Source organism: Carcharhinus amblyrhynchos, chromosome 19 (assembly GCF_965287045.1).
Source record: "Carcharhinus amblyrhynchos chromosome 19, sCarAmb.v2.hapA, whole genome shotgun sequence".
NCBI classification, from domain to species: Eukaryota; Metazoa; Chordata; class Chondrichthyes; order Carcharhiniformes; family Carcharhinidae; genus Carcharhinus; species Carcharhinus amblyrhynchos.
Window position 1 is genome coordinate 26,388,108 of NC_137342.1, and position 12,950 is coordinate 26,401,057.

General features: G+C 40.2%; 2 protein-coding genes across 4 annotated transcripts in view; one reads left to right on the forward strand and one right to left on the reverse strand.

The window, feature by feature from the left end:
- Nucleotides 1-5,299, forward strand: part of LOC145355381 (polyamine deacetylase HDAC10-like) — a 40,825-nt gene extending 35,526 nt beyond the window's left edge. For all 3 annotated transcript variants that reach the window (XM_080207393.1, XM_080207394.1, XM_080207395.1), the window contains 3 exons: nt 501-689; nt 1,883-2,033; nt 4,852-5,299. In XM_080207393.1, coding sequence (XP_080063519.1) covers nt 501-689; nt 1,883-2,026 — 333 coding nt within the window. In that variant the 3' untranslated portion in view covers nt 2,027-2,033; nt 4,852-5,299. The remainder of the gene's footprint in view (nt 1-500; nt 690-1,882; nt 2,034-4,851) is intronic.
- An 83-nt stretch (nt 5,300-5,382) lies between these two features.
- szl (sizzled) lies at nt 5,383-12,908 on the reverse strand. The gene is made up of 4 exons (XM_080207399.1): nt 12,342-12,908; nt 10,145-10,314; nt 9,901-9,993; nt 5,383-9,444 (listed from the first exon to the last, which is right to left on the reverse strand). Exons 1-4 carry the CDS (start codon nt 12,632-12,634, stop codon nt 9,122-9,124), a joined length of 879 nt encoding a protein of 292 aa, XP_080063525.1. The 5' UTR covers nt 12,635-12,908; the 3' UTR covers nt 5,383-9,121.
- Between the last annotated feature and the right edge of the window lie 42 nt (nt 12,909-12,950).

Sequence of the window (12,950 nt, forward strand, 5' to 3'; positions counted from 1 at the left end):
TAAAAGTTGTATCCTTCATGGACGTAGAACATAGAACGTAGAACAGAACATAGAACATTACAGCGCAGAACAGGCCCTTCGGCCCACGATGTTGCGCCGACCAGCTTTCTAAAAAAAAACAACACTAACCCACTAATCTAAACCAATCCCATTTCGTCCATAAACCTATCCACAGAGCTCTTAAACGCCCCCAAATTAGGCGCATTTACAGCTGCAGCTGGCAGGGCATTCCAGTCCCTCACCACCCTCTGGGTAAAGAGAACATGCTTTACTCTCTACACTTGTGAGACAGAGTCCCTACAAGCTAGGAAAATTAAATGAAGTCTAACTGCTGCCAGCTACTGCAGCAACTAATAAGGGAGAAGACACCACAGACCATATGATGCTTTCTCCTTCCTGATGCAGATGTGCAACAACTCCCAGAGAGAGGAACTAACAGTCTTAACAGTGGGACAGAGAACTGCACTTTTAAATTTGAACACTTTGTTTTTTTTTCACAGGATAATGAATGGGATGGGGATCTTCTTTTTTTGCTCTTTGAGGTTATTCTACCTTTGGCATATGGATTTAAGCCTGAGCTGGTGATTTTGGCAGTGGGATCTAACATCAGAATTCAAGAAGTTTCACTAGCTCACCTGACACATTTGCTCCAGGTGTTAGCTGAGGGCCGGATCCTTGTGATAAGCCAGGTATGGGAAAAATCCAGGTTATATTTCTGTTTTGTAGAGTTTTAGAATACATGTTTAACTCTTGCAAATTAGTGTCAGTATGTAATTGTTGATCCTGTTTGTACTGTACTTCTGATCTTGTACATTATTATTTGGTTTTTGTGAAAGGAAGATTGCAAAACATGTTGTCGATGTGTATTATTGTCTAAGTTAATGTTAAAGACACACAGCACAATCTACATTCTGAACCACTCTGTAGATTGGGTGCTTAATTTGATTCCAAGAAAGTCCAGTGGTTTGATTCTGAGTTAGCAAATGTCAGCCATGATAGAAGGAAAGATGATTTGATTTGGTTTATTATTGTCACAGATATTAATATACAGTGAAAAGTATTGTTTCTTGCGCTACACAGACAAAGTATACTGTTCATAGAGAAGGAAAGGAGAGAGCGCAGAATGTAGTGTTACAATCAGAGTTAGGGCGTCAAGAAAGATCAACAATGCAAGGTAGGTCCATTCAAAAGTCTGATGGCCGCAGAGAAGAAACTGTTCTCGAGTCGGTTGGTACGTGACCTCAGAATTTTATAACTATTTCCTAATGGAAGAAGGTGGAAGAGAGAATATCCTGGGTCCTTAGTTATGCTGACCGCTTTGCCGAGGCAGCAGGAAGTGTAGACAGATGGATGGGAGGTTGCTTTGCATGATGGATTGGGCTACGTTCATGACCTTTTGTAGTTTCTTGCGGCTTGGACAGGAGCCATACTAAGCTGATACAAACAGAAAGAATGCTTTCTATGGTGCATCTGTAAAAATTGGTGAGTCATAGCTGACATGCTACAATTAGCCGCAACATTTGCAAGTTGGAAAAAAGTAGTCTGAATTCCTATTGCTGATCACTGCAGTGACCTTTGCTGCAAACTACAAAACGTACATGTGGATTCTATAGGAATGCCCTTGCTTTGACTAAGCTCAAATCTGCATTTTGGCAAGGTGGGACAGGCTCACTATGCTCATAAATCAAAAACCAACATGTGTGTTCAGAAGTGTAGGATAAAAAGATTGGGAGGAGAATGAAGGGAGAAATTTTGAGATTTTAAAGGAATGTATACTAGAGCAGACTGAACTGCTCTGGTTTGTCTTAGAATTGCTGAAACAATGTACTTTTAAAAATTGCGACTAATGTTCAAAAGTAGATTTTCACAATTTTTTGTTCAGGCCTCTGACCTTGTGGAGACTTTGGTGAGTTCTTTGCTTGGTGATCCTGTATCTGCAACGAGTTCTTTCATTCTGCAACAAGAAAGCGCACAGGTACTGATGAAACTTAGACAAGAACTGAAACAGCACTGGAAATTGCTTTAGACTGGAGGTAAGGAAAAGAAGTTATGTATTAATACAGTTGAATTTTCCTTCAGAAAGATTAGCATCAGTGTAGTGCATAGGAGCATTGGGCAGTAAGTCATCATACTGCTCCTGCAAAATACCATTCTGCAAATTCTGACTCTGAGGCTTACTGTGCAAAGGATGGGGGCAAGTTGGGGTGGTGGTGGTGGGGGCGGCGGGGAGCGAGAGAAAGAGAGAGCAAAATGCACGTTCAGCTATTCTAGTCAGTTAAAGAGAAGTTGGTATGAAACCAGAAAATTAGGCCCAATATGCCTTCTTTTCCAGCAGACCTAATGGTTGAAGGGGTTACATGATTACAGGCAAAGCTTCTCAGAAATATATAATTTTAACAACTCCAAATTTACAGGGAAAAAATTAAATTGCAGTGCAGGGCCTTGATATTCAGTGTTGCCCACTTGTGTTCCATAAAAGGATATGATGACCTCCACGTGATTGAAACTTTTGTGGTTCAGTAGGGTATTATTAATTTTGTCTGTACTTGCCCTAACAACCATTGATCCTGTTAATTAATGTTCCTCTAGCTACTTTTTATATTGATTAATCAGGACAGCAAGTATTGTTTTTAAATGTAGTTTATCCCAAATATCCACTGCTGTTTATATGAAATCCTTTTAATTTCTAATCTTGTTTCAGGCCCAGAAATTTCATGGCCCTGTTGTGTGGAAACATAGAAAATAGGGCAGGAGTAGGCCATTTAGCCCTTCAAGCCATTATTATGATAGCTTATCATCCAACTCTGTAACCTTTTCTCACTTTCCCCTATATCATTTGATTCCTTTAGCCTTGAGCTATACCTAACTCCTTTTTGAAAGCATACAATGTTTTGGCCTCAACTGCTTTCTGTGGTAGAGAATTCCACAGGATCACCACTTTCTGGGTGAAGGAATTTCTCCTCATCTCAGTCTCATATTCTCAGACTGTGATCATTTGTTCTGGACTTCCCCACCATCCTGCTTCTATCCTGTCTAGTCCTATTAGAATTTTTTAGATTTCTATGCGATCCCCTGCTCATTCTTCTAAACTCCAGTGAATGTAATCCTAACTGACTCAATCTCTGCCCATATGTCAGTCCTGCTATAAGTCTGGTAAACCTTTCCTGCACTCCCTCTATGGCAAGAACATCCTATTTCAGATAACAAGATCAAATCTGTACACAGTATTCCAGATGTGGTCTCATCAAGGCCTGTATTACTGCAGCAAAACACCTCTTCTCCCATACTCAAATCCTTTTGCGATGAAAGTCAACATACCATTTTACTTCTTTACCACCTGTTACACCTGCGTCCTTGCTTTCAGCGGCACTGTACAAGAACACCAAGGTCTCACTGCACATTCCCTGTAGCCATTCATATAATACAATAATCTGCCTTTCTGTTTTTGCTAACACATTTATCCACTTTATACTGCAACTGCCATGCATCTGCCATGATTTGCCACTCTCACAGCTTGTCCAAATCACACTGAAGCTGTCTGCATCCGCCTCACAGCTCACCCTCCCAACTAGCTTTGTGTCATCTGCAAATTTGGAGATATTAGTTATTTCCCTCATCTAAATCATTAACATACATTCCGAGTAGCTGGAGTCCTAGCACTGATCCCTGCAGTACGCCACTGGTCACTGTCTGCCAGCCAATTTTTTATCCAGTACAATATACAGGGTCTGTATCCCTTTATTATCTTTCTGAATGGGATTCTAACTGGCATTTTTCTTTTCAAACAACTTCATAAAATAATGGGTAGTCCATCTGGTGTTCAATTACCATTCTCTCTCCATGATTCCTTCTTCACCCCTCTTTGTAAATGAAGAGACCTGATAAGTATTTCTGATGCAGGATGCTCTATTCTAAGTTGTTGATTCTATTCCACAATGGGATGACTGTGATGAAACAATTCTTTTCAGGAACATTAGGAAAATCATAAATCGAGTCATCCCAATCTTGGGTCCCTTCTTGCAACTTTGCACAAAAGATTGTGGCAGAATCTTCAGAATGTCCTTTTCTGCCAGGGATAGTGCATGACAAATGAAACTACAAAAACAATGAAGATTTACTACCACTTCCGTTAATCCTCAATTTACCTCTGTTTATTCCTCCTCAATAACTTGTGGTGGAATGTGCTTCCTTGGGTATCATGAGTCCTGAGGGAATCACTAACAATCTATTGATGTTCTTCATGTTATAACCAGACACTGAAAGTAGGTGCACTATTCAACTGGGACAATGTTGCATCTGCTTCACTCGGATTTAGTTCCTGACTTCACTAGATATAATTAGAAATTGAACCGTTCACCGTTTTCTCTGTTATTAAACCCGGAGACACAAGGCACTTAGGCTGCCATCCACTCCAAGATTATTGAACTCTGAATAGACCAGAGATAGAACATGGAACCTTTCTTGGCCAGTATATGTATCATTGAGTAATGTATTATGCATTTAGCCATTGGCAGAGTACAACAACTGCAAGCCTAATTTTGGTACAGAACTTCTTTTGTGCTTTTGTTCTGTGCTGACTCAAACTTTAAACTTTATGTTGAACTTTTAAGTGTAATATGTTATTTCTTCTTTCCTAAATGCATGAAATTAGATATTTGGGTCTTTTTGAAGTTGGAACTTGAATTCATATTTTGGAAACATTATTGGTGTTAAATATGTTGTCAGAATTATTATTAAATTGAATTAAAATATTCTCTGAGAGATTCTTAAAAAGCTAATAATTTTTGGTCCTGATATTATAGAAATTGATAATATGCAAAATAATGAACGATTGTCGTCTGGTGTTCACAGTATCAACTTGTTTACTACACACAACATAATTTACAGTCAGACTTTCGATGGACAACAGAACATTTCCAATCATCTGTTTTAGATGTACATTGCACAGAATGCATTGAATCCTGATGGTGCTGAGGGTGAAAATACAGATGTGTCATTCATCAGATGCCCAGACATAAGAATGTACATTATTGTTCCAGTGGCCTTCAGGAGTTTTTGTTTGTCATTGATAACAGTGTTTTAAAATATACCATTTGTAATACATTGTCTTTGAGACTAAAAATTGATACTGTTGTCATCCTCATTTGCCATGATATACAATGATATACCTCGGAAAACTGATAACTATGAAGCCCAGGTGATCAACTAGAATGTACAGGTTTTTTCGTTGCTCCAATAAATTGCCTAATTTTATATTAAAAATGAATAATTCACCTGCATTAAAGTGTCTTGTTTCAAACCTCTTTTTAAAGTTTGTTCACTGACTGAATTCATGTCAAAAATCATTCCTATTTGTCGGTTCAACAAGCCTGGTCAACATGTACCCCTAAAATATTTGATCAATAACAGCTGAACTGGTTATTCATCTCATTGCTGCTTGTGGGACCATGCTCTGTGCTCATTGACTGTTGTGTTTTTCTACTCAGCACTTTAAAATTCATGATACCAGAGCCATGGATATCAATACAAGTTATTTCCAGCTTACTTCTTTAAATTGGCCTGGCATGTCACAGTTTCAAGGTTTGCATCTGTAAATGGAGGAAGAGATCCTACACACTTGAGTGATTAGTTGCAGCAAGTAATTAATTGCATACGAAATGAGGCTACAACTGGAAACAATGCATATTTCCTGTTAAATTTTAAGGATGTTAACATCATAGAAATTGAGGTTCATTACCAACTGTGTAAGATTATATGCTTCTTTAATGTGGTTGGCAGTGTTAATCTGGGATTAAATCCTGGGTAATAAATCTATGATTTATACCCTCCAAATTTCTATATTAATTATCAATTCAGCTAGCTGTTGTGAAAGCCTTAAAATGTCATCACACCTTCTCCAGAAGGCACAAGTTGGAAACCTTCATCACTTAATAATTTCACAGGCCTTCTGGAATATCAGAATGGATACTTTAGCACACTTAAAGGATTTGCACCTAGCCCACCAGTAGAATAGTTTGACTTTGAATAGTTGTTTGAATAGTCCGCAGAAAGTTACATTAAATAAAAATTCAGAATCAGTAATTTTTGGATCAGCTTTGATTTTTGTCCTCTCTGCTAGCTTTGTGCTCCGATGTCTGCACAAAAGACAGGGGAATTTTAAGCACGAATTCCACGCAAAACCGTTTACCTTCATGTTTTCGTTCATATTTTACTCTGATTCAAGAGTTATTTTGCCCAATTTGGGCCCTACCCAAGAAGCTGACAGCGACCCCAGTTGAAATTGAGGTGTTGCTGGTTCTGTTGAGGCCCTTCAAATTGCTTAGGCACACAGGCACTAGTCAGCATGTTTTAAAAGTTCTTCCATGTTACAATATTACATTATTTACCAAACATCCTCCACCCTGCCCCCTGTAATAATTCACAGTCATTTAAATCTGGTTACTCTCTCAAGAATGTTTGTGTAAAGACTCCATTGCTGGGAATACTGTGGCAAAATGCGTGAAATTGGCTGAATCAGGGCAAATGATGGTGGAATATTAAATGCAATTTTCAAAACCATTTACATTTTGTATTTTGCGTGATCTTTTACAACAGTTGAAGACTGATTTGCTCAATCAGGCACTGGGTGACAAACCTCAAGCCAAATTGTGGAATCCCATCAGGTATGATAGGCTGTTCAAATTGAGTTCAATTTCTCAGGTGCACTGAGTTTAATTGACACATTGGGTGGAATTTTCGCATCCCATCTGCCACAGAAATCATAGGTGGGGATGGACCGTGCAAAGGTCAGCTGACCTCGGGCAGGATTTTCCAGTCTTGGGGATGAGCGTGGCTGTAATTTCTTGCCCAGTGTAGAAGTTTTTCCATTTATCAAAAACATTTACTGTCTACCAATTAAACAATAAAATGGCTTTTTTTAAAAAATTCATATATCAGTGATTACGAATTAAATTGCTTGCAATTAGAGGACTGAATTCTCTCATTAAAGAGGCTTAATCAGCTTAAAAGATAAAACTTCTCCAGGAGTTTACTCTTAAATACTTAAATCAAGAAATGTTTGGAAAAAAAAGAGTCAATCTAAACTTCCGGAGTTAGAAGGCTGAGGGGGGATCTTATAGAGACATACAAGATAATGAAGGAGCTAGACAGGGTAGAGGCAGAGAGATTATTTCCACTTAGAAAGGAAACAAGAACTAAAAGACACAGCCTCAAAATAAGAGGGAGTCAATTTAGAACAGAGTTGAGGAGGAACTTCTTCTCTCAGACAGTAGTGAATCTTTGGAATTCTCTGCCCATTGAAGGAGTGGAGGATACCTCATTAGTGTGTTTAAGTCACAGGTAGATAGATTTTGGATCAGTAAGGGAATTAAGAGTTGTGGGGAGCAGGTGGGTAAGTGGAACAGATCCACTATCAGATCAACCATGATCTTATTGAATGGTGGGACAGGCTCGAGGGGCTGGATGGCCTACTCCTGCTCCTATTTCTTATGTTTACACTCGGCTGTCAGAAACTTCGGTAGTAATCTGAAGCCTAACCTCACCAGCACAATTTTAACAGAATTTTGAGTGTAATTTCCTGATTGCACCCAAAATGAATCACGATTCTTCTTGTGTTTCTACTTCAAATTATGTGAACAAGATTCACAGTAAACAGGTAGAGGTAAATTTGCCTTAGTGCCAGATGACCATAGGTTGCCGTTCCTTGAGAGAGGGAGTGTGCTGACTGGTTGTGATTTAGTCAGGGATGCGGTTGAGAACACATGGCCTTCTTAATAACCTCAGCTAGTTTTGGAATTGAGCCTGTGTTGCTGGCGTGGCTCTTTATCAAAAACCAGCTGTCCAGCCAACTGAGCTAAACTGACAGTAAACAATAGCTGTGACCTGTGATCATACGGAATCATCACTGGATAATGTAAATTAAAAGTTTAACTTTTATTTATTATTGTCACGAGTAGGCTTATGTCAAAGCTGCAATGAAGTTGCTGTGAAAGTTGCCGGAGTAGGCTATGGCATCCAGACTTTTGAAAGTGGGAGCACAGCAAAAGGGATCAGGACTAGCACACGTAATTCTATTCAATCAACAGACAAAAGGATTGTGAAATAAACTGCACAAGGACTGTGGAGGAAGTGTGAATCAGAGTAGATAGGTTCATTTTCAGATCAGGCACTAAATGAAAAATAAAGTAAGAAAGGACATCGGATTAAGAGAGCGACAGAAAGGAGAAGTCTCTTTAAAAAAATTGCATCTTTAAAATCTGCAACAATTAAAACATGGAATTAATGAGACTCCACATCTGTAAGTTAATCTTCATAGAATCATAGAACCCTGCAGTGCAGAAAGAGGCCCTTCAGCCCATTGAGTCTGCACTGCCCACAATCCCACCCAGGCCCTACTCCGATATCCCTAAATATTTTAACTGCTAGTCTAAGCATCCTAGTACGCTAAGGCGCAATTTTAGCATAGCCAATCAACTTAACCCGCACATCTTTTGGACTGTGGGAGGAAACCCACACAGACTCGAGAAGAATATGTAAACTTCACACACACAGTGACCCGAACTGGGAATCGAACCCACGTCCCTGGAGCTGTGAAGCAGCAGTGCTACCGTGCCAGCCCAAATCTTGTGTGCTTGATTGGCAGTAAATCAACACTTTAACACATTGTTAAAATGGAACATGCATGTGAATGATGCTTATTGATTTCAATGATGAGGCATCATTTTCACAGAATTAATGACAGCTACACAACTGGAACAGCATCCACTGAATTGCTTTGTTTAACTGTACACTCTCCTCGCCTGAAGTTTTACATTACTAACAGAAGTCTTCCCGCTATTTTGACAGCTGGTCACTTAGCCCCATCACTGAAAGTAAAGAAAATGCTGAAGCATCACATTTAGAACTATTTATATACAGCAATATATTTCCACAATTATATACACAACATACTCTACAGCTTCTAATAAAGTTATATCTTTGACAGACCAATAATATAATTCCAACCTCCATGTTTACAGGCCATGACAGATGTACATTAATTTACAATATTAAAAAATATATATTTACACTATCCAGAGTATCTAAAAAGGAGTGCATTAATGTATCCGAACAATATTACAGATCAAACATCCTTTGAGCATTTGTGTTGTTTCCACTTACGAGTGGCGAGTGTCAGCTGAGTGTCCCTTTTGTGCCACAAGTAGATTTTGTTGACGATTATATTGGCATCCTGGACATTGCCAATGAGGACATACTGCACGCCTCGGTTACTGCTCCGTATCATCTTGTGGGCGCAGTTTGAATTGATAAGGAGCCACTGCCGAATAATGGTGCGTGTTCCAAAGGAAAAGAGGGAGCCAGGAGCGATCATCTCCACTTGCCCTTCCACATCGAACTCAGAATCGCCTGAGGCGCCCCTCCTCTTCGCTAGTGTCACTTTCACAGCTGTGGTCAGAACAACAAGGGTTCATCACTGATTGTGACAGAACATACTCAAATGTTATTCAGGTCAAAAGACTTTATTTATGAATGCAACAACAACAGAAAATGCTGTAAAATCTCTGCAGCTCTGACAGCAGCTATGGAGAGAATAGTCAGGTTAGCTCTACTCACTCCACAGAAGTCGTCAGAGCTCCTGACATTTTGCAGCATTTTTGTTCATGTTTCAGCGTCCAGCATCTGCAGTATTTTGCTTTTATTTAATTATAAGTGGTTAGTTACCCGGTTTTATGTGTGATTTATTCCAAGGTTTAAATTACGCTACATTTTGCACCCTCTCCATTCCTTCTCTATGAATGGTATGCTTTGTATAGTGCAAGAAAATATTTTTTACTGTATACTAATACATGTGACAATAATAAATCAAATCAAGTCAAATGCAAGTTCCCCCAGGAGCCTTACCAAAATTGTTCTGACAAAATGTTTGCAAAACTCTTTTGTGTGCACCTGGTTCTTCAGTAGCAGGACAGCCCTGGCAAGTTGGCTTTGGAAAAACTGGAAGTGACAGAGATAAAGATAATTAAAACAGTTGGTAAGTGTATTTATTTTTCAATGGAACAGCCATTTTTAAAACTTTTTTTCAAATTAGAATCGAATGGTTGTGTAAGCACGGTAAAGAAGGCGATATAACATTGAGATGGCTCACATTTTCGATATGTTGTAGATTCTGTGCTGATGGATGCGAGGCATGTGTCTTCATCAGATGGAAATTGATCGCAGTTAAAGGCAGCAGGCCAGGATTGTCCATGGCAGGCAAGGACTTGGCTACAGCTGTCTCTCACAGCCACACACATACTCTTGCAAGGCTGGATAAACCTGCAACCATGCAGTGGGACATCATTAATGTACATCCTAGTAATGTCAATCTTCCCCAATGCTCAGCAACCACTCAGGAGTAACAAAACAATGTGCAACGAAAACAGAAAATGCTGGAAAATCTCAGCAGGTCTGACAGCATCTCTGGAGAGAGAGTGGAGCCAAAGTTTGGAATCTGTATGATCCTTGGTCTGAGCTCTGTTTCAGGTTCCAGCATCCACAGTATTTTACTTTTATTTTAAATCAGTGTGTATCCTGTGAGGCTGATGTTCACAGATCTGTGGAAAGTTTACAGCACAGAATAAGCCCACTTGACCCATCTGCATCTATAAACAACCTCCCCTGCCGCGCGCCCCCCCCCCCCCCCCCACCGCCCTCTGCAGCGTAACCCCATCTTCTAGCATTTGGATTGTAATCTGCAGGTGCAAATTCAGACTCTTTTCAGTGAGTTGAGGATTTCTGTCTCTCTTATCCTTTCAGACAGTGAGTTCCAGACCTTCCCCACTGTCTGGATGAAGAAATTCTTCATCTCCATAGAATCATAGAAACCCTACAGTGCAGAAAAAGGCCATCTGGCCATCGAATCTGCACCGACTACAATTCCACCCAGGCACTATCCCCATATTCCTACACATTTACCTGCTAATCCCTCTAACCTACGCATCTCAGGACACTAAGGGACATTTTTTTGGCATGGCCAATCAACATAACCCACATCTTTGGACTGTGGGAGTGAACCAGAGTACCCGGAGGAAACCCTTGCAGACATAAAGAGAATGTGCAATCTCCACACAGGCAGTGACCCAAGGCAGAATCGAACCCAGGTATGTGGTGAAGCAGCTGTCTCTTTAATCTTTCTGCAGATCACTTCAGATCTGCTTCCTCCCCCATCCCCCACCACCACTATGCCACTGACCTCTCTGCTAGGGTAAATAGTAAATAGACTCTTCCCATCCACGCAATCCAGACCCCTCACACTTTCTGACATCTCAATCAAATCTCCCCTCAATCTCCTCTGTTCACAAGAGAATAATACCTGGAAGTGCCAGTTTTTTCTATGTGGATAACCATTAAAATAACTTTGCAACATTTTGAGGCCATGGTAAAATATCTGAAATTTTCCTTTGCTGTAATGAAGCAGAACGTTACTTGATGTACATAAAGAGTCCCGAGTATTATTGCTTTTTGTGTGATGGTTATTTTGGAATGATGTTCTCACAGATTTAGAAATAAAGTACATATTTAAAAAAAATAATCACCCCAGCCTATCCCATCTTTTACTATTGCTGCAATGGTCCAGTCCTGTAAATATTCTGAATAAATTTCCTCCATACTCTTTCTAGTGCAACTACAACCTTGCTGGACTGAACTGACCAGAACTGCACACAGTGCTCAAGAGTGTTCAAGGGAACACAATCTAAATAAAAGCAAAATACTGTGGATGCTGGAATCTGAAACAGAAACAGAAAATGTTGGAAAATCCCAGCATCTGTGAAGAGAGAATAAAGCCAACATTCTATTCTCTCTTCACAGCTGCTGTCAGACCTGCTGGGATTTTCCAGTATTTTCTGCTTTTGGTGGACCACAATCTAGAGTAACGTTGAAATAAAAGCAAATTACTGCCAAAGCTGGAATCTGAAAGCAAAAGAGAAAATGCTGGAAAGTCTCAGCAGGTCTGGCAGCATCTGTAAGGAGAAAAAAGAGCTGATGTTTCGAGTCCAGATGACCCTTTGTCAAAGCTAAAAGGCATAGAAAGTGGGAGATATTTATACTGTGGGGTGAGGGAACCCATATGGGAAAGACACATGCCTCACTTCCATCAGGACAGGAAACCTACAGTATAAATATCTCCCACTTTCAATGTCTTTTAGCTTTGACACAGGGTCATCTGGACTCGAAACATCAGCTCTTTTCTCTCCTTACAGATGCTGTCAGACCTGCTGAGATTTTCCAGCATTTTCTCTCCTACAATAACGTTAATCGAGGTATCCAGACCTGGAATAGGACACCGAATGGGAAATGCTTACGTGTCTAGGCAGACTGGAGCAAACAGCGAGCAGAGGAAAGTGGCGGCTTGCGAGTGACAGCCGGTGCGAAGAAGCGACTCCCACTCCGCAGATTTCGGGACGGCCTCCTCGAATGTGGTGTGGCCCAAGAGGTTAGGAAGCCTCATCTCCGAGTAGCCCACGTCCTGACACAATCTCATTTCCTTTGGCACGGCCACGCACTTTGTGGATAATCCAATGTCGAAGCAATCTACCAACGCGAAAGACAGGGCACCCAGCAGCAGTAGGAGACATCTCCCCTTAAGACCAGGCATCTCTCTGAGGAGTCAACCAACAAAGTTAAGATTCTCTTTATTTTTGCTCCCTTGCTTGCTGCTGTATTTATATCAGCGGTGATCTGCCTTGTCAATTATCAGTGCACTTCAGATAAACCTTGACTCTAATCTTCATTCAAATGATCATTGTGGAGATTATAAACAAGAATACCTCTTCAGACTGATTCAAATGTGCCGGCTCAGTACCCTGGCACTTAGTACACTTTCTTTGTCTTAATTGCAAGGCGTCCCTGGACGGGGCTCAATATTAAAACAAAATCTCAAATCAACACACTTGCAGGTTCGATTTGAGGAA